This window comes from Alternaria postmessia (genome assembly GCF_024291825.1).
Source record: "Alternaria postmessia strain BMP 2775 chromosome Unknown scaffold_33, whole genome shotgun sequence".
Taxonomy (NCBI): domain Eukaryota; kingdom Fungi; phylum Ascomycota; class Dothideomycetes; order Pleosporales; family Pleosporaceae; genus Alternaria; species Alternaria postmessia.
The window spans coordinates 113640-130827 of record NW_026260106.1 but is presented as its reverse complement, the minus strand read 5'-3'; the positions used below and the strand labels follow the sequence as shown (position 1 = coordinate 130827).

Below are 17188 nucleotides of genomic sequence, written 5' to 3'. Positions count from 1 at the left end.
TATCAGTCTAATCCTCATCCACCATCAGCCCGCCCATACCGTCACTCAATCCGCTTAGCCCACTAACCCCTTCTACCTCACTGTCTTCCATGAAGATGCGCTCAAATTCTATATCGCCCACATCGCAGCTAAATGTGGTAGTGGGATCAGTCTTCCTGCGTTTGGCAACCTCCTCGAACTCGCGATAATTCTTTTGAATCTCGTCTTGAGAAAGCTCACTTGAGCGCAGGTGGTGGGGGCTGCTCAGTTCCATAGCTGAATTCGCGATATTGGGAATACTTGTGTTGCTGGCCGATTCGGAAGTGCTGGCGAAGCTAGATCTAGATTCCATGGGGGAGTCTGGTGGTGTGGGCACTTGACCAGTTGGGATAATTGGGATCTCTTTTTTTTCTTTGACAGGCGTGTGACAACAATCGTCCTTCGGGTCCTTTAGTTCCAACAATTCTTTTTTGATTGCTGCGTAGACCACGTGAAATGCCGGAGCAACTGCCGCATATAGACGAAGTGCCACTTCACTGGGTTCCCGCTCAACAGATGTAGTTCGGTTCTCTACATTCTGACGAAAGGTGTCGAGCGCTTCGAGCACAACTTCGCACTCCTCCACCGCAGACTGGTATCTTTGCGATTCAAAGGTTGCAGCGTGCATGTCGATATCATCACGCAGCGCCAGCTTCTGACGTTTGACGTCAGTGTCAGATTCATCATATACCAGTTCCACTGGTGACATTCCGTCATAGCTTGTGGAGCGTAACACAGCCTTTCGTTTCTTGGGTGAATCGGGAAAGCGCTTTCTCAATGCCCCAAAGAAAGCAGGTTTGGAGTCACGATGCTGTTGAAGCCTAGGTGAAGCGAGGTTGTTGGACCAGGGCTCGCTGATATATGACGGAATTGGGGGCGTCGATGCGTCCTCGGTCTGTGGTCTGTATTCGTCTGGTACCGCATGGACCTGAAGCGTGTCTACAATCTCAACCTTGACGACATATCGCGAAACACGCTCGAAGCGCACGTCTTCTGGAAACTTTGTGACGATACTGGCTTGAATAAGCGTCTCGGATGTCGTTGGAGTATCCGGTGCCTGTGCACGGAATAATTCGCTGAACTTATCCCATTGGATCATGGACGTGGAACGCGTCACAGTGTAAACGACGTCATCGGGAAAGCGATTGTAACTCGAACTGTCTGGCTCACGATATGGGGCGATGTGATACTGGCCTCTCGGTCCGAGTTGCGAAGGAACATGCTCAAACTTAACATCGGGCGGTTGCCAATGTACTCTGGTGATAGCATGAACCACGGGCATGGTATAGTAATCGAGTGTCACTTCAGCCGACATGAAAACCCCCTCCGAACTGCGCAGGAAGCAATCGTGCGTTGCAATGTAATTGTAAACAAAGCCTGGAAGATCGCCAGACCCAAGCGACCATCGAAAGTTCCTGGCAGCGTTCTGACTGGAGTGATCGTTGTAGAAAGCATCGATGATATGATGGATGAGATTCGGCAAGTTGACTTCGATGAGACGGCTTTGCTTGCTGGGAAGGCCTTGTAATAAAAGAGTCAAAGGTTCTTCGCCTTCGAGATCGTCCCGGATTTTGTTTAGTTGAACAATAGTGAGGCGTCGCAAGTCATTCTCGACTTGAGAGACCAGACATCTCTGGAACAAACGCTCCCATAGCGTAAGCTCTAGCGCTTGGGCGTTGGAGATACCTTTCCAGCACGAAATTACGTCGAGATGATTGATTGCTGCTGAAGATTAGCAGTGCAACAGACTGAACTTCTAAAATCGATTTGTGTAGTGATGGGATGAGATTTTCTCAGAGCTTCGTAGTTGTACCTTGTTGCTTGGACTCCGATCTTCTCAAAAGTGGACAGCGTATCTCACTAAGTGATGTATTCGAATGGAGAGCGATACCGTGCAACTCGACATCGAAAGCAACGTTTGCCAGAAGGTTTTCGAAGTATGGACGGCCCCCATCGTCTGATGATACGGAACTGACCGATGGGTGAGCATGACTGGCGATGCCGACACCAGCGTGAAGCGACTGCACAACTTCGGCAGCAACATCCTAAGCTGTCAATATAGTCCGGGGACATGGCTGCACATACTCACAAGACGTTCTGTGGACATGTTGTAGTAAAAGATACTTGCGAACAATACGGTGTCTTGATCAATCGAGCGGGGCCTGAATGTGATGTTGTGGTTGTCAACCAGATTGTGCTTCTCAGGCAGACAGCTTCGCAGGTAGTGGATACCAGGCAGGAGAGGTGCTCGTGGATGACTGCTAGCTCCTGGAGTAAGAATGAGCTGCGGGCAGAACGCGCTTGCATCACGAAAACGCAAACACACCCGCAACACTTTCTTCCGACACAACGTCTATATGGCATCCATGGAGGCCCGCGTAGTGAGTCGCTCATTCTTGTTGCCAAGCTTCGATATTTGGAGGAAGGCATCGACTCCATAGCCTTCCAAGCTGTGAATCTCGAGACTGCCAGCCCAATATTCTGGAATAGCGTTAGTCGCGTAACCCCGCCACTATCACGGAATACTCACCGGCATATAGACGCGACATGGGAAGTCCAATACCTAGGCGCAGATCCGGTGCACGACTAGTCAATGAGGATAGCGAGCCGTGATGTAAGCCCGAATCGCCGTACTTTGACCTGCTATCTAGGCGTTGTTGCACCTGTGCCGCAGATTCACCACCGGGTACCTGCAGCTCTTGCAACGTCCCTAACAACTTTGGTACTCTTGCCAGATTTTCTAACCTTTTCTCGCGGCGGGGACCTTTGCTGAAGCTCCACAAGTACGGCAAGACTTCGTTTGAAATACCACCGCCTTGGTCGGATATTCTGATAATGACGTGTTGCGAGGTTTCGCATATCAGCACTTCGATGGGTGGCAGCTTGGCATCTTTCGACTTGCGCTGTTCGATGACAGCTTGGATGGAGTTTCGCAAAAGCTCGCCAATGATGTATTCAAGGTGACTCAGAATGTATGGAAACGTCGCATCGATGTGGCCGTAAACTTTGATCTCTGGGATGTCGACATGCGAGCCATAGGTGCGCTTGATCAGCTCCTGCATTGTCTTACCGCAATCTTCGACTATGTCTTTCGCGTTGCACCGCAAGAATATCTCGCCGACTGCCTCCTGGTCATGAGGATGGATCTCGGCCTGGGGGAAATGCCATGGCGAATCAAAAGTCTCGGTAAGCGCTAGATGCTGCTCTGCAATGACGCGTCGCGAGATGCGCTACGATGGTTAGTGTTGTCCACAGTTCTGTACTGACTGGGCGCATACCGATCGTAACATGGTGGTCATGAACTTGTCCGTCTCTTCAGCCTTCATTAGGCCTCGAACCTCAAGCACACCAATAGCAAGACGGGGTATGACGGACGCATGCTCGGTCAACGTCTCTTCCAGCACCTTGCAGTATTTCTCGTTGTCGTCTAGCGACTTTATCTCGGGTATGCGACGGAAGCGTTCAAAGGCTCGCAGGTATGACTCGTAGACATGGGCGAGATGGGGATTCGCAACAACGACATATGGTAGGGTCTGAATATCACGCAAACGATGTGCAAGCCTGGATTTATTTAGCAACCGTCGTACGCCATCATAAGATTACGCCGCACCTTGTAGGAAGTTCTAAACGGCAATAGTTGGCCGAGTCGATGAGACGAGACTCAGTCAGGGTCCTACCAAAGAAAGTCAATTGTCGCAAGCTTATGGGCCTGGCTTCGCGCTGCACCCATCTAGTTGCGTGTTAGCTTTAGTTGACGCTGTCACGGTCGGTTATTTGGAGCTCACTCGTCGAGGGCCGAAGACGGTCTCCATGTTGGCGCGACGGCTGCAGCATGAGAAAGTCGAATTTGTAGCCTGGAAATGGTATGTGTTGGAGACGCCCTACGTAGACTACCAGAGTGTCGCGCGCATAATGCGAGACTACGTCTTCCTATGTTCATAATTGTCGGTGCGAGTGCGAGCAAGTGCAGGAACCCAACGATGGAGCTGTAGCAAAATACGGGGCATGTGATTACATGCTCCGCTAACCGGCCCAAATTTTGGAGAAATCACTCACAACCTGGACCTGTTCACGCCGTGACACAGTCAAGAAGGCGTAATCATGGAAGATCGAGTCAAGTCCAGCATTACAACACGCACAATGCGCGAGCGTTTGTAGATGTCGATATTCGCGTGGCATGCTATCCACCAGCATGTGGTGTTGGACGAATGACGTCGTAGGCCGCGGCCTTGGGTTGCTGCACTCCACTGTATCGAGCGCCAAGGCTGCAACCATCGAAGAGAGTTGCTGTTCTGAGCGTCGAGAGCTGCTGCCAGCTTCCCGGCTTTGTGCGCCCTCGCAGTCCACCTCCCACCCCCTTGCACATTCCCGTTGTTGGAGTTTTCAAGACGACAATAATCCGATCGTCATATCTCCACTGCCGCCACCATTTAGCGAGGAACTCATCCTTACCCGCATCCCGCGCAAGTGCTGTCCACCCGTACCTTCCTTTCTCTAGGCGACAGGCGCGCAGCTTCCTTTTTCACCTTCCAACGTCGAGCGCACTCAGTGGTCCCTGTCCTTGCGACGCCTCTGTATAGCTCTTTCCTTGCAGCCTGCCCCCACGTCCACCCGCTCCTGCCGGGAAGCTGAAGCCGCCATGGATCAGGTAAGCTTGCGCCTTCGCTGTCGACACTCCACACGCAGCCATGCTGACTGGACAGCTCCAACAGATCGAAAGTGATATGCTCGTCGACAACGAGTACGACGAGAAGGCCGATGTCGCCATCATAACGCCCGACACAGACGACCAAATGGACGAGGTCGACGCCGACCCCGAGCCCCGCGCCGACGAATACGATGCCTTTATGAAGAGACACATGCCCAAGAACCTCGAGTACGACATTGAAGCAGAAGTATACAACACATGGGAGATCAAAGACTGGCGCCAACTCACACGACGCGAGCATGGTCCCATCTTCGAGTGCGGCGGACATCCCTGGCGGATACTGTTTTTCCCGTACGGTAACAACGTCGACTTTGCTTCCTTTTACCTGGAGCAAGCTTATGAGGAGAAGCAAATGCCAGAGGATTGGTACGCATGTGTCGAATTCATGCTCGTACTCTGGAACCCCAAGGACCCAACTATTTACACCACACATACCGCACACCACCGCTTTACTGCCGAGGAAGGCGATTGGGGCTTCACGCGCTTTGCAGAACTAAGAAAACTTTTCAGCAACTCATGGGAGGACCGAGGACGGCCAATGGTAGAAGACAACGCAGCCAATGTGACTGCGTACATAAGAGTGCTCAAGGACCCCACTGGAGTGTTGTGGCACAATTTTATCAAGTGAGTTTCTCAATGCTGACTTATAGTTGCAATCGACTTGCTGACCGTTCCAGTTACGACTCGAAGAAGGAGACCGGCATGGTCGGGCTGAAGAACCAGGGCGCAACTTGCTACCTCAACTCGCTCTTGCAGTCACTATTCTTCACTAATGCTTTCCGCCAGGTATGTGGCAAGCCCTAGAGTATAGGGACAAGACTAACGTTCCCAGGCCGTTTACCAGATTCCAACCGCCGAAGAAGCCGACCGTTCCAACAGCGCATACGCTTTACAACGGCTTTTCTACCTTCTCCAGACATCGAACGGCGCCGTAGGCACGACAGAACTCACACATTCCTTCGGTTGGGATTCGAAACAGATTTTCGAACAGCAAGATGTACAGGAGCTGTCCCGCGTGCTCATGGACAAGCTTGATGAGAGGATGAAGGGCACTGAAGCCGAAGGTGCCTTGACAAGGATGTTCGTAGGCAAGATGAAGACTTACATATCATGCATCAACGTCGACTACGAATCATCCCGGGTTGAGGACTTCTGGGACATACAATTAAACGTGAGCGGAAACAAGAACCTCGACGACAGCTTCAAAGATTACGTGCAAGTGGAGACCATGGACGGTGAAAACAAGTACTTCGCAGAGGGCTTTGGATTGCAAGATGCCAAGAAGGGTGTCATATTCGAGAGCTTCCCGCCTGTGCTGCACCTCCAGCTCAAGCGCTTCGAATACGACTTCACACGCGACGCCATGATGAAGGTTAACGACCGTTACGAATTCCCAGAGGTCTGGGACGCTGCGCCATACCTTTCCGACGGAGCCGATCGATCCGAATCCTGGATATACCACTTGCACGGTGTTTTGGTGCACAGCGGTGATCTCAACGCGGGCCACTACTACGCTTTCCTCAAGCCTACCAAAGATGGACACTACTACAAATTCGATGACGACCGTGTGACTCGCGCCACACTACGCGAAGCCTTGGAAGAAAACTTTGGTGGCGACTACGCCCAGGCTAATGGAAACACTGGCCAGCGTAACCCCTACACCAGAGCCTGGTCTGCCAAGCGCTCAATGAGCGCATACATGTTGGTATACATAAGAGAAACCAGACTTGACCAGGTTCTCATAGACAGCAAGGCTGTAGAGCCACCAAAGCATTTGGCAGAACGACTTGCTGAAGAACGAGCATTGATGGAGCGCAGGAAGAAGGAGCGCGAAGAAGCTCATCTCTACATGGATGTGGCAGTCGCATCAGATGAACAATTCAAAGCACACCAGGGATTTGATATCGTACCATGGAAGAGCGACCAAGAGACGCCTGCTAGCCCGAGGATCTACCGCGTGCTCCGAGCCACCACAATGGCTGACTTTGCAGCCACTGTTGCTCAAGATTTAGGAACTGAAGCAGACATGCTGCGGCCATGGTCGATGGTTAATAGGCAGAACGGTACTATCCGCCCGGATACCGCTCTTGAATTCCCCGAAATGACAGTGGAAGAGGCCGCAAGCAAGCACGGCACGAAGCAGTCGCAATTCAGGATGTGGATCGAGAAGGCCCAAGAACGCGATGATAGTGGAGCGCCAGTTTTTGGCGAAAAGCTAGTAGACCTCAAGGGTCAGACTAACAATCGTCCATTGATGATCTTCCTGAAACATTTCGACGCGAATGAACAGAGTCTGTTCGGTGTGGGCACCTTGTACGCGGCATTCCAGGACAAGGTTTCTGATCTAACCCCAGCCATCACGAAGATGTTGGGATGGCCGACTGGTACGCAAATCAAGCTTTCAGAAGAGATCAAACAAAACATGATCGAAGCGATGAAGCCAAAGATTACATTGGCAGCCTCGGAAATTCAAGATGGCGACATCATCACAGTTCAACGTGTATTGAACGAGAAGGAAGTCGCTCAGGTAACAGCCCAAGGAGGCTACACCGAGGCAAAGGAATTTTACGACTATCTTCTGAACAGGATCAACATCGAATTCGTGCCGAAGACGTCGGATATGGATCTGCCTACATTCTTCTTAACCCTCAGCAAGAAGATGGCATACGATCAATTCTCCAGCAAGGTAGCAGAGGCCCTCAAAACCGATCCTAGCTATCTACGCTTCACCACCGTCAGCACTGCTGGCAAGCCCAAACTACCTGTCAAGTACAACGTCAATTCGACATTGAACAACATACTCTTCCCTGGACCCTACAATTATTCTGCAAGCGCGAACCAGCGAAACGACGCCTTGTTTTACGAGGTTCTCGACATGAGTCTGAAAGAGCTAGAGCAAAGAAAGCCTGTCAAGGTAACTTGGCTTCCAGAGGGTCTCAGCAAGGAGGTGAGTTTCAAGCCTAAACTGACGTTCATATCGGTACTAATACAATATAGGAGGAGCACACTTTGATGGTCCCTAAGAACGCCCAAGTTGCCGATCTCTTGGTGGCATTGCAAAAGAAAGCAAACATCAGCGACGAAGTAATGCCTAAGATTCGTGCTTACGAGGCGCATGTGAACAAGTTTCACAAAATTCTGCCGCCAGACCACTCTGTAATGAGCCTCTACGAATACACGTCGATCTTTGTCGCGCCTTTCCCTGAGGACGAGTCATCGAAGAAGATTTCTGTATTCCACTTTGACAAAGAGCCATCAAAAGCACATGGTGTGCCGTTCCAGTTTGCATTGAAAGAGGTGTGTATAACTATTAAGATCTCTTCTGCCCTGTTACTAATATATTACAGGGCGAGCCTTTCAGTGAAACAAAACAGCGACTCTCAGACTTCACCAAGATCAAGGGGAAACAGCTAGACAAGATCAGATTTGCCCTTGTCGGCAAAGCTCAATATTCCAAGCCCGAACCAATCGATGATGGTAAGCTACCCTTGACGACGACAAATCTGCAGCACTAACAGTACTACAGATGAAGTCCTATGGGATACAGTGGGCGCACGAGATGACATATCCCTTGGTCTCGAACACCCGGCCAAGACAAAGACGCTCTGGGGAAAGACCGACTCCATCTTCATTCGCTGAAGCAGAGGGACGGTTGTGTAGGATAAAACGAAAAAGATGGCAGGCGACACTGCTGAGTACAGTCACAATGGTCTTGACATAACATTGTCAGCGAAGTTCTGTCGGCATTGCTTAGCGGATCAGGACAGTGAGCGTGTTGTGTGCATATCCCAACTTACATGGCGCAATGGAGCTTGGAAGTATTGCATAAGCGGAGTCGCGTGCGTGGGCAGGTTGGCGCTGTGGTCTGACAGATGTTTATAGAGTCCCACTTTGGATCAGTATCAGCGTGTAAGCAGTGTAGAATAGTATATCATGAATATCATTAGCTTGCTTCATTCCAGGCCACCAAAGCACTACATGTTGAATATCTACTAGATGTTCTTTGAGATGTCTTGAGTACGTTTGTGTATGTGTTGATTCGTAGCGAGAGCAACTTCACGCCGCAGCCGCCTGTTCCCAGGTAGAAGCGGTGCCGTGCGCGTTCGCTTTTTATTCAACACTACAAATATTATCGAGGATCTACACTTTGCAGTGCTTGTCCGCAACCGCCTTGAATCCCATTGGCTAGTCGCTAGTTCCCCGCGCCTTCCCCCCCGACATCCCTGCGTCGGCAAAACCTACCGCCGACGTTGTCGACAGCTGTAACTTCCAGCACATGAGAACACGCATCAACAAACGCAGTCGTCCACGCCAACGAACACGATGCGGTCACTCCTCACCATTTTCAGCGCATTGCTGGCATACACCACTGCCGTGTATGCTACTGCCCTCACCTACAGACTAGAGGCACACGAGCAAGCATGCTTCTACGCGCACGTTGAGAACAAGGGGACCAAGTTGGCTTTCTACTTTGCAGTACGTTCTCCACCCGGACCCTGGATACGCAATGGCCTCGGAACCGTCAATTGTTTCCCTACCTTACTCCAGGCTGCTACGCGGTAGCACGATAAATCCTAGGACAGGAAGGCTGACAGAATGTGGACAGGTCCAATCCGGAGGCTCATTCGATGTCGACTATTTGGTTGTCGGCCCAACAGACAAGACCATCCTGGATGGAACCAAGGAGCGACAGGGCGACTTTGTATTCACGGCAAACGATGTGGGAGAATACCGTTTCTGCTTCAACAACGAGATGAGCACTTTTGCGGAGAAGATGGTCGATTTCGAAATCGCCGTACGTAAAGCCTCGCAGTACACCTATGGATACATTTGGACTATCATACTGATTTCGCGCGCCTACAGGTTGAGAACGAAGCCGCCCGTGCCAAGATCCCGTCCAAGCAGGGCTCCTCCCCTGAACAGACCTCGGTCCTTGAGGAGTCTATTCTCAAGTTATCCGCACAACTCTCCACCATCTCCCGCAACCAGAAGTACTTCCGCACGCGCGAGAACCGTAACTTCAGCACCGTCAAGAGTACCGAGAAGAGGATATTCAACTTCAGTTTGATGGAGTCAGGCTTGATTATGACCATGGCAGGGTTGCAGGTCTTCATTGTTCGCTTCTTTTTCCAGGGCGCGAGGAAAGGTATTATTTGAAACTGCCTCTCAGGATAAGAGTTTGGAAGTATCGTGGGCTGACACATGTTGGCAGGCTACGTATGAGCATGCGCTAGTTCACTTTCCAAATTTGGAGTTGGACCATCATGCAATCTGGAGATCTAGCGGGTCGTTTGGAGTACTATCCTGCGGGACGAGAAGAGTATGCAACTTTTTTGATTACCTGATTCTGGCGCTACTGGGAAAGCGGCATCTTCAAGGTTTTTGGGCGCACTAGTAAGATACAGAAATTCGAGGAAGAAGTGCAAAAGCCATCCAGTTGTCGAGACCCCCCATTTGACTATAAATCACCCTAAAAAACTTGCCTGCGACGACTAGCTGTTCCTGGCCGCTTTGAAGCGGGTGTTCTCCACTGATTTCCCCCTCATGGTACTGCTCACGTGCCAGCGTGACTAGAAATGCTCATAGTTTTGTAGGAACGTTTGTGGTTATTGTATAACTTACAAAAGTCTAGAAAATCTTGCCACGAACATGTTGCAGTACAGCCTCCAGCTCTTCTTCATGTGGTACAAAGCTACTGCGCGGTCAATAGCAATGGAGACGTTGCTCATGCCTTATACTCTCGCCTGTCTTACTAACTCACAGTACCAGATGAGCGACGATATTCGCTACCAGGTTATTCTTCGCTCGCTCGCCTATAAACTTGGAGGTAGGTTTGCAGCACATGGGGATGACTTAAATCTCCTTGACCTGACACTTTGCCACTGGCTACAAGCACGATACAATGAATAACTACATTAACCCTTACATGGGCGACCATGGCACACGCAATAACTATCATCCCCAGGCACGGTTCGGTGGCCTTCCCCATATGCCAAATCAGCAAGTAGCCGCGCAGTCAGTCGGCGCTCCTGGCAGCGTTCAAGGCATGCCCGTTCACAGTTACGCACAAATCCAGAGCAACGACCCCAGAACTCTGCCGAGTCAGCAGCAGATGCGTGCCCAACCCACCAGCAGTTCCGGTAGTGCATGTGGTATACCGCCCTGGCATCCTCTATTCAATGTGATAACGGTGCTACACGATGCACAATCAGCCCGTATGAATACTCAGAACGGACAACAATATGGGCCATTGCATCCACAACAGCAGATGATGATGCTACAGGAGCAGCACCGTCTGCAGCAGCACCACTTTCAGCAATATCAACTGCAGCAACATCATTTGCAGCAACATCATCTGCAGCAACAGAGGCTACACCCAGCAGTACCACAGCAAGAACCAATACTACACCCAGCAGTACCGCAGCAAGAACGAATGCTACATCCAGCAGTACCACAGCAAGAACGAATGCTGCACTTAGCAGCACCACAGCAGCAGCAGTATCAGTGGTATACGTATGCACAACCTCCGCAACTGGTGCCTCAGGAACAGCCAACGCCCCCATATTCTTCACCTGCACTTGCTGTATCGAACATTGCTACACTAAGCGACGAACTGGCCGCAGCAGATACTACTATGCCTGAAGCCATACCCACGAAGAAGGCGCGTGGCCGGCCCAAGAAAGCTGCACCTACTGTTCTGTCCCAAGAGCCCATTACAGAACCAACGGGACAGACCAAGGAGACGACATCCTCCCAAGTAGATGACGCAGACGAATTCGATCATCTACCCGGCTACTTCTCGAGGAGTGAAGAATCGGAACTTCTCGAATGGGGATTGCAACAGCAAGCAAAGAACCGCGAAAGCGCCGAAAAATGGAGTGCAGGCTCGTACGGCGAGAGCACTTGGGATTATGATCTTTTCAAAGAGAGCCCTGAGAGCCCATGGAATTATGACCTCGAAAGGTTACCTCGGTGTCCTTCTCCCGTCGGTGATTCAATGGAGGAGGTCTGAACTGGTGTTTGGACATCTTCTGGTTCTGTTTTTGACTCCTGGAAAATTGGGTTTACATTATGGGACGGTTATCTTCAGGAAGGGCACCATCATCATCTTTTACGGTTAGACTTGCACAAGTGTCTTTTTGCCAGCAGTAGAACAAGCGTGCGACATAGATCGGATAGATTCGGTATTAGAACGTCTTCACAATCTTTCTCTTGCCTTTTGAGGATCCTACCCTATCGCTCTCACTACATAACGGCGCGAAGATCGTCAGTCGCGAATGTGGAGACGGACGGGCGCTAACCGGCGGGGATGAGCTGCAGGGATGGATGACATCAATGACTTCCAGGCTGGCGTATTTACGTCCCATCACCAACCCCGACCTCCATATCGGCGATCGGACTTCCGTGCACGCCCAGCTCATCTCAACGGACATCATGGAGCTTGCATACGGCTTTGCCCTATGCGAACCGACACCACATTTGTGGAACCATCAAGCTTCGCCGGTTTTAGCATAGGGCCATCCGTTATCCCCAAAACACGAACGCCATTTCAAGGACACAGCAGCGGACTTAGAGGCTTACGACCGAAGACCGGCCGTATGCCTCTCAACATTGATCCTTCACGTTATAGTTATATACAACTTCACTACCAAGAATTCGACGTCTTGGTACACATTGCCGAAACCGTTCCAGTGCTTGCCCTATTTCAGACGCGATCACGGCAAAGCCCTATTCCCCTTTACACTTGGCAGTATGGTATTGCTTACCACCCTCAAAAATATCGCCGTGGTTGGTGCGAGCGGCAATGTTGGCACCCATATCACATCGGCTCTCCTTGCGAAAACACACTTCAACGTCACAGCGATCACACGTACAGACTCCAAAGCCACCTTCCCACCAGGCGTTCGAGTCGCACGTATCGACTATAACAGCCCAGATACCATAGTCAAAGCTTTGACAGGACAGGATGCACTCGTTATCACGATGAGCGTGTTTGCTGGTGGCGCGCAGGAGCAACTCATTCGTGGGGCAGCTCAAGCCGGCGTACCATGGGTTCTACCAAACGAGTTTGGTATGTACAACACAGAGGAAGCTCAGAATGAAACTATCGGACCGGGAAAGACAATCGCTCGCAAACTCATCGAGTCGCTCGGCGTTTCCTCTTGGATAGGCCTCACCTCAGGTTTCTGGTACGAGTACTCCCTCAGCGGTGGTTACTACGGCATCAACATACCGAAGCGCGAAGTCACTTACATAGACGACGGCAAGCAGCGTCTGAACACCGCCACATGGCCCCAGACTGGACTTGCCGTGGCAAACTTGCTATCTCTGCCAGTATCTGGATCTGATAGCGATGGGCCGACACTGGAGCAATATCGCAACCGCATGCTCTTTGTTTCTTCTTTCGCTCTTAACCAGCGCGAGATGTTCGAGGCTGTCCAGAAAGCAACGGGAACTACGGAGAAGGATTGGAGAATTACATCCGAGCCAGCAAAGCAACGCTTGGCTACAGCTAGGCAGAGGATGATGATGGGCGATCGTAGGTCCTTTGCAACGGTTTTGTACACACGCTATTTTATTGACGAGGCGGGCCTATATGAGAAGAACCATGGCCTGAACAATGACGAGCTAGGCCTTCCGAAAGAGGATCTGGACGAAGCTACGAAACGGGCCGTGGACCTGGCGTATACGGATTATCACAAGAACATGTACTCGTAGACTGTCTACCTTCTTCGCATGCAGTTCTATCACAAGCATATTGTGGACGTTTTCATTTATTCATTCTCCAACGTAAAAGCGGTACATCAATCGAATACAATAGCAGCCTTCACAACCTCTTGTTTCCTCACCGCGTCCAGACATTCCTCCCATTGCTCGATTTTATATGTCTTGTTTGCGATGCCACCCAACTTCAATCTCCCAGCATTCACATACTCCAGTACATGTGGTATGTGGCTCATGCTACAGAAGCTAGCTAGAATCGTGATTTCATTCTCCCAGATACGGAACGGGGACCAAGCAATCTTAACACTCTCGTCATAAACACCGTACACCACGAGCTTTCCACCTTTGCGTACGTACTCGATAGCCTTTTCGAGGACAGTCGGTGCGCCAGTAGCTTCCACCACGATGTCGAAACCATAAGGATTGTTGGTTTGGAGGGCAGCCATATCATCGCTGGGATTCTCATCGGATATAGTGACGTAGGAATCCGCGATATCAAGTTCGCGAGCAAGATCGAGCTTGGGTCCAGCTTTTGAAGCGATAGTCAACTGGATCATGTCAGTGTTGATTTGAGATGTCTAGAAGGCTTCATGTACATGAGCGGCGCCATTCATTTTGATCAACTGAGCAAGCAGTATACCAGTTGGCCCACATCCGAAGAGCAATACTCTGCTTCCAACCTCCATCTGCATCCGCTCAATACCATGCGCGGCGCATGCAGCGGGTTCAATTAGAACTGCTTCCAGATCGGGAAGATCGCCGATGGGAAATACCATTTTCGCTGGGTATCTGCAATACTCGGCCATGCCACCGGGGACATTACCGCCATATCCGATGATGTTCTCGCAGAGCTGAGTCTTTCTGCGAGTACAGTAAAAGCAGCTGAGGCATGGTTGTAAGGCATCAGCTGCTACACGATCGCCGATGGCAACGTTCTTGACGTTTTTGCCAATAGCAGCAACGGTGCCTGCTGCCTCATGGCCTGTAATAGTGAGTAACGAGATCGAGAAGGTAAAACATCATCGATCATACCAGGTATCAATGGCCACTTCGGTTACGTCAGCGTCGTCCAGTATATGTATGCTTGTACGACAGATCTCACCTTAGCCAGGAACTCGCCTTTACTTCAGAAGAGGAGATAAAATGTTAGTGCATGCGTTGCTTACGTATCGCATCAGAGTCTTACTGGTAGTGCAAGTCCTTTACTTTTGTCAGTCAAGTGTTCTTCTTGTGGCCTCTCCCATGAGTTCTCTCTGCTTACCGTTCCGCATACACCACAAGCTGAAATTTTGACCTTCCGTCAGTCAGTTCACTAAATTCGGTCTGGTAATAGTCGGTGTTTTGTACAAGGACATCGTCATCGCCAATGGCAGGAACGTCAATAGTTTCAACTGCAAACTTTTCGGGCCCTGAGTATCTGATTTGACTTAGCAGCTTTTTCACCATGTTTTGTGTTAAGCATTCCTTACTGTAGCGCTCTCATCTTCGCAGGCAAATCATGGCGTTGTCGTTTTCTTGGTGATGCATGACCATTCATGATGAAGGTAGATCAGAATCTTGGTCCTTTCAGTCACGCCAAAGGTCATTGTGGGCTGTCACTGCTTATAAACACGATGAATTTGTCGTTACATTTGTCTCGACACGAGCGCTGGCTTAGACGCGTGTGTGTAACGGGATGCGGGGTTCGGCAAACCTGCCTTGTTAGCCGCAGCACCCGGACTACTCCTTTGGGAAAATGTAACTATACTACATGTTGTACTTCCCGGACTGCAAGCAGTTGACTTCAGCATAACGTATCTACATCAATTGAACTGCATCGGATTCTTCCGGGAAGGTAACTATTCCTTCAAACAAACAGTGTGTAGCATGAACAAGCACTAGGTTAGCATTACCGATCCAATCACTTGACGTAGCATATGAGCAATGCTCGAGTGGGGCGTGAACTTAGTGGGTACTTGTGATTGAATTATTCACTTCTACTCCGCTTGAAAGCATCTATCGATAATGCGTTGACATGAAGTACCCACCGCATGATGTCGACCCATTCGCCATTGGCCTCCTGACTTACCGCCTCCTCATCGAAAGTGCTCGCTCCTGGATAAAAACGAGTTTATCTTGGTCACCAGATACAGCGCGCTAGCTAGTCAATTGTGAATTTGGTACTCGTCGTGGCCGATATCGTGTCCTTCACTAGGCCGCTATACAATGACTTGACCATTGGGAACGGTGTACGGTCGGGACGCTAGACGTTATCACTAAGTTTCAAAATCCTTTGCGACCGAATCACTTTTGCCGTACGTTGTCTACAAACGAGCAAACTCGGGGAACCTTAGCGCCGATTCACATTCTGACCATCTCGGGCCATCGGTTAATAGCCTCTTGGTTGAAAAGCGATGTCTGTTGACACAAAGCTTGTTCCTAGTCTCATGTTGGCCCTGGTCCTCCTTTACACATGTACTAATGCTCAACAGCTACCTACACATGATGAATGGTGGTATTCGGTCTGTCGTGGCTCGCGACTCAACCAGGCCATGGTATGGTCTCCGCCGTACGCAAACGACTTCTTGGACCCCATCGATAGTCCGTGGGACGGTGTCATGCACCAAGAGCTTGCGCAATGGGGCTATACGGAATCGGAAAGGTCTCAATTATGCGATTATGGCACATTCTGGGGTCTTGGCAGAGCATTCGGAAGTCTTGGTATCGATCCACGATCAAACTTCAACCATGGGCCTAACAGATGCTTCCGTGTCAGCCATGGAGATACAACGAGGAAGCGACCAGACGGCCGACCGTGGCCGCTCTCCGAGCAAACCTACATCTCCCCAGATGGAAGGTCTAACAGGGCAAGTTTACCTTTGTTTTCTTTCCCTTCGTCTTACTGATGTCTTGGCATAGGTGACAGGCGCCTTCTCCGACATTGGCGTCAACCCTGATGCGGGCATAGTATTTTTCATGAGCAGAAGAAGTGCTGTCGAATCGGCAAAGATCCTTTGGCGACAAGATCCACCGTCGCGGAGGGATCTTCCAGCACTACGGAGTAGTTCTGACTTCGCGTGGGCATTCTGGAACCGAGTGCCGCATTTTACCCCAATAACAGCGTTCTGGAGCGTGAGCGTCAACAATCGCCAGACGCTGGATATCTTGAGCCTCGTCTTCAAGACCTATCAGCCGCCACCAGGGCAACAAAGAGTGAACAGTGTTCAGGACTGGCCTGGAACCGATTTTGAGATAACTTCTGTTGAAGCACTCGCTATCTTGGGCAAGTTCAGTCCTTCCACTATGGCAGCAGACTTTCATGCTTCCAGGAGTATTGACAGAGGTCTACGCGCAAGGAGCTGACAAATACAGGTTCTCCGACAGGCATAGCAGCTGGCTTCTTCCTCGCCCAGCACAAACGACAATTGGGAGGCAACAAGATGATCGTGAAGATCACGGTCTTCAAAGCCCTCCAGCCCGTCACGGATGACGAATTTCCAACCATAATTTTCTGGGTGCAAAACGCTCGCAACATTTATGGCGGTATCAACGGGGCGCATTCGGTGAATGTCTCAGATGTGGTGGGGATCGATCGTATGTGGGAGTTCGGAGAGCCGAAGGTGCTCAAAAGGAGCGCAGATGGGAAGAGCGTAATTCGAGAGCATGTTGTTCGTGTCGAGCTGTAGACGTGAGTTATGACGGAGCAAAACTCTGAGGTGATACAGGTGCAAGTAAAGGACATCCAGGGAAGACTGTATT

General features: G+C 50.5%; 8 protein-coding genes across 8 annotated transcripts; 5 read left to right on the top strand and 3 right to left on the bottom strand.

Annotated features, from left to right (window-relative positions):
- Positions 1–7: 7 nt before the first annotated feature.
- J4E82_005957 (uncharacterized protein) lies at positions 8–2125 on the bottom strand (the record flags this gene model as incomplete). Its single annotated transcript, XM_051732217.1, has 3 exons — positions 8–1740; positions 1880–2063; positions 2108–2125. 3 exons carry the CDS (start codon positions 2123–2125, stop codon positions 8–10), a joined length of 1935 nt encoding a protein of 644 aa, XP_051588008.1.
- Positions 2126–2371: 246 nt separating this feature from the next.
- Positions 2372–3830, bottom strand: J4E82_005956 (uncharacterized protein; the record flags this gene model as incomplete). The annotated part of the gene is made up of 5 exons (XM_051732216.1): positions 2372–2499; positions 2549–3248; positions 3297–3579; positions 3629–3738; positions 3804–3830. 5 exons carry the CDS (start codon positions 3828–3830, stop codon positions 2372–2374), a joined length of 1248 nt encoding a protein of 415 aa, XP_051588007.1.
- Positions 3831–4657: 827 nt separating this feature from the next.
- Positions 4658–8365, top strand: J4E82_005955 (uncharacterized protein; the record flags this gene model as incomplete). Its single annotated transcript, XM_051732215.1, has 7 exons — positions 4658–4666; positions 4722–5350; positions 5404–5512; positions 5559–7673; positions 7724–8023; positions 8074–8203; positions 8253–8365. The coding sequence occupies 7 exons, from the start codon at positions 4658–4660 to the stop codon at positions 8363–8365; spliced, it is 3405 nt and encodes a 1134-aa protein (XP_051588006.1).
- Positions 8366–9049: 684 nt separating this feature from the next.
- J4E82_005954 (uncharacterized protein) lies at positions 9050–9883 on the top strand (the record flags this gene model as incomplete). Its single annotated transcript, XM_051732214.1, has 3 exons — positions 9050–9202; positions 9333–9521; positions 9590–9883. The coding sequence occupies 3 exons, from the start codon at positions 9050–9052 to the stop codon at positions 9881–9883; spliced, it is 636 nt and encodes a 211-aa protein (XP_051588005.1).
- Positions 9884–10405: 522 nt separating this feature from the next.
- J4E82_005953 (uncharacterized protein) lies at positions 10406–11738 on the top strand (the record flags this gene model as incomplete). Its single annotated transcript, XM_051732213.1, has 3 exons — positions 10406–10410; positions 10520–10553; positions 10692–11738. 3 exons carry the CDS (start codon positions 10406–10408, stop codon positions 11736–11738), a joined length of 1086 nt encoding a protein of 361 aa, XP_051588004.1.
- A 740-nt stretch (positions 11739–12478) lies between these two features.
- On the top strand, positions 12479–13444 carry J4E82_005952 (uncharacterized protein; the record flags this gene model as incomplete). The annotated part of the gene is made up of 1 exon (XM_051732212.1): positions 12479–13444. The coding sequence occupies one exon, from the start codon at positions 12479–12481 to the stop codon at positions 13442–13444; it is 966 nt and encodes a 321-aa protein (XP_051588003.1).
- An 86-nt stretch (positions 13445–13530) lies between these two features.
- J4E82_005951 (uncharacterized protein) lies at positions 13531–14896 on the bottom strand (the record flags this gene model as incomplete). Its single annotated transcript, XM_051732211.1, has 3 exons — positions 13531–13998; positions 14047–14432; positions 14764–14896. The coding sequence occupies 3 exons, from the start codon at positions 14894–14896 to the stop codon at positions 13531–13533; spliced, it is 987 nt and encodes a 328-aa protein (XP_051588002.1).
- A 1085-nt stretch (positions 14897–15981) lies between these two features.
- Positions 15982–17115, top strand: J4E82_005950 (uncharacterized protein; the record flags this gene model as incomplete). Its single annotated transcript, XM_051732210.1, has 3 exons — positions 15982–16296; positions 16349–16712; positions 16802–17115. The coding sequence occupies 3 exons, from the start codon at positions 15982–15984 to the stop codon at positions 17113–17115; spliced, it is 993 nt and encodes a 330-aa protein (XP_051588001.1).
- Positions 17116–17188: the final 73 nt, after the last annotated feature.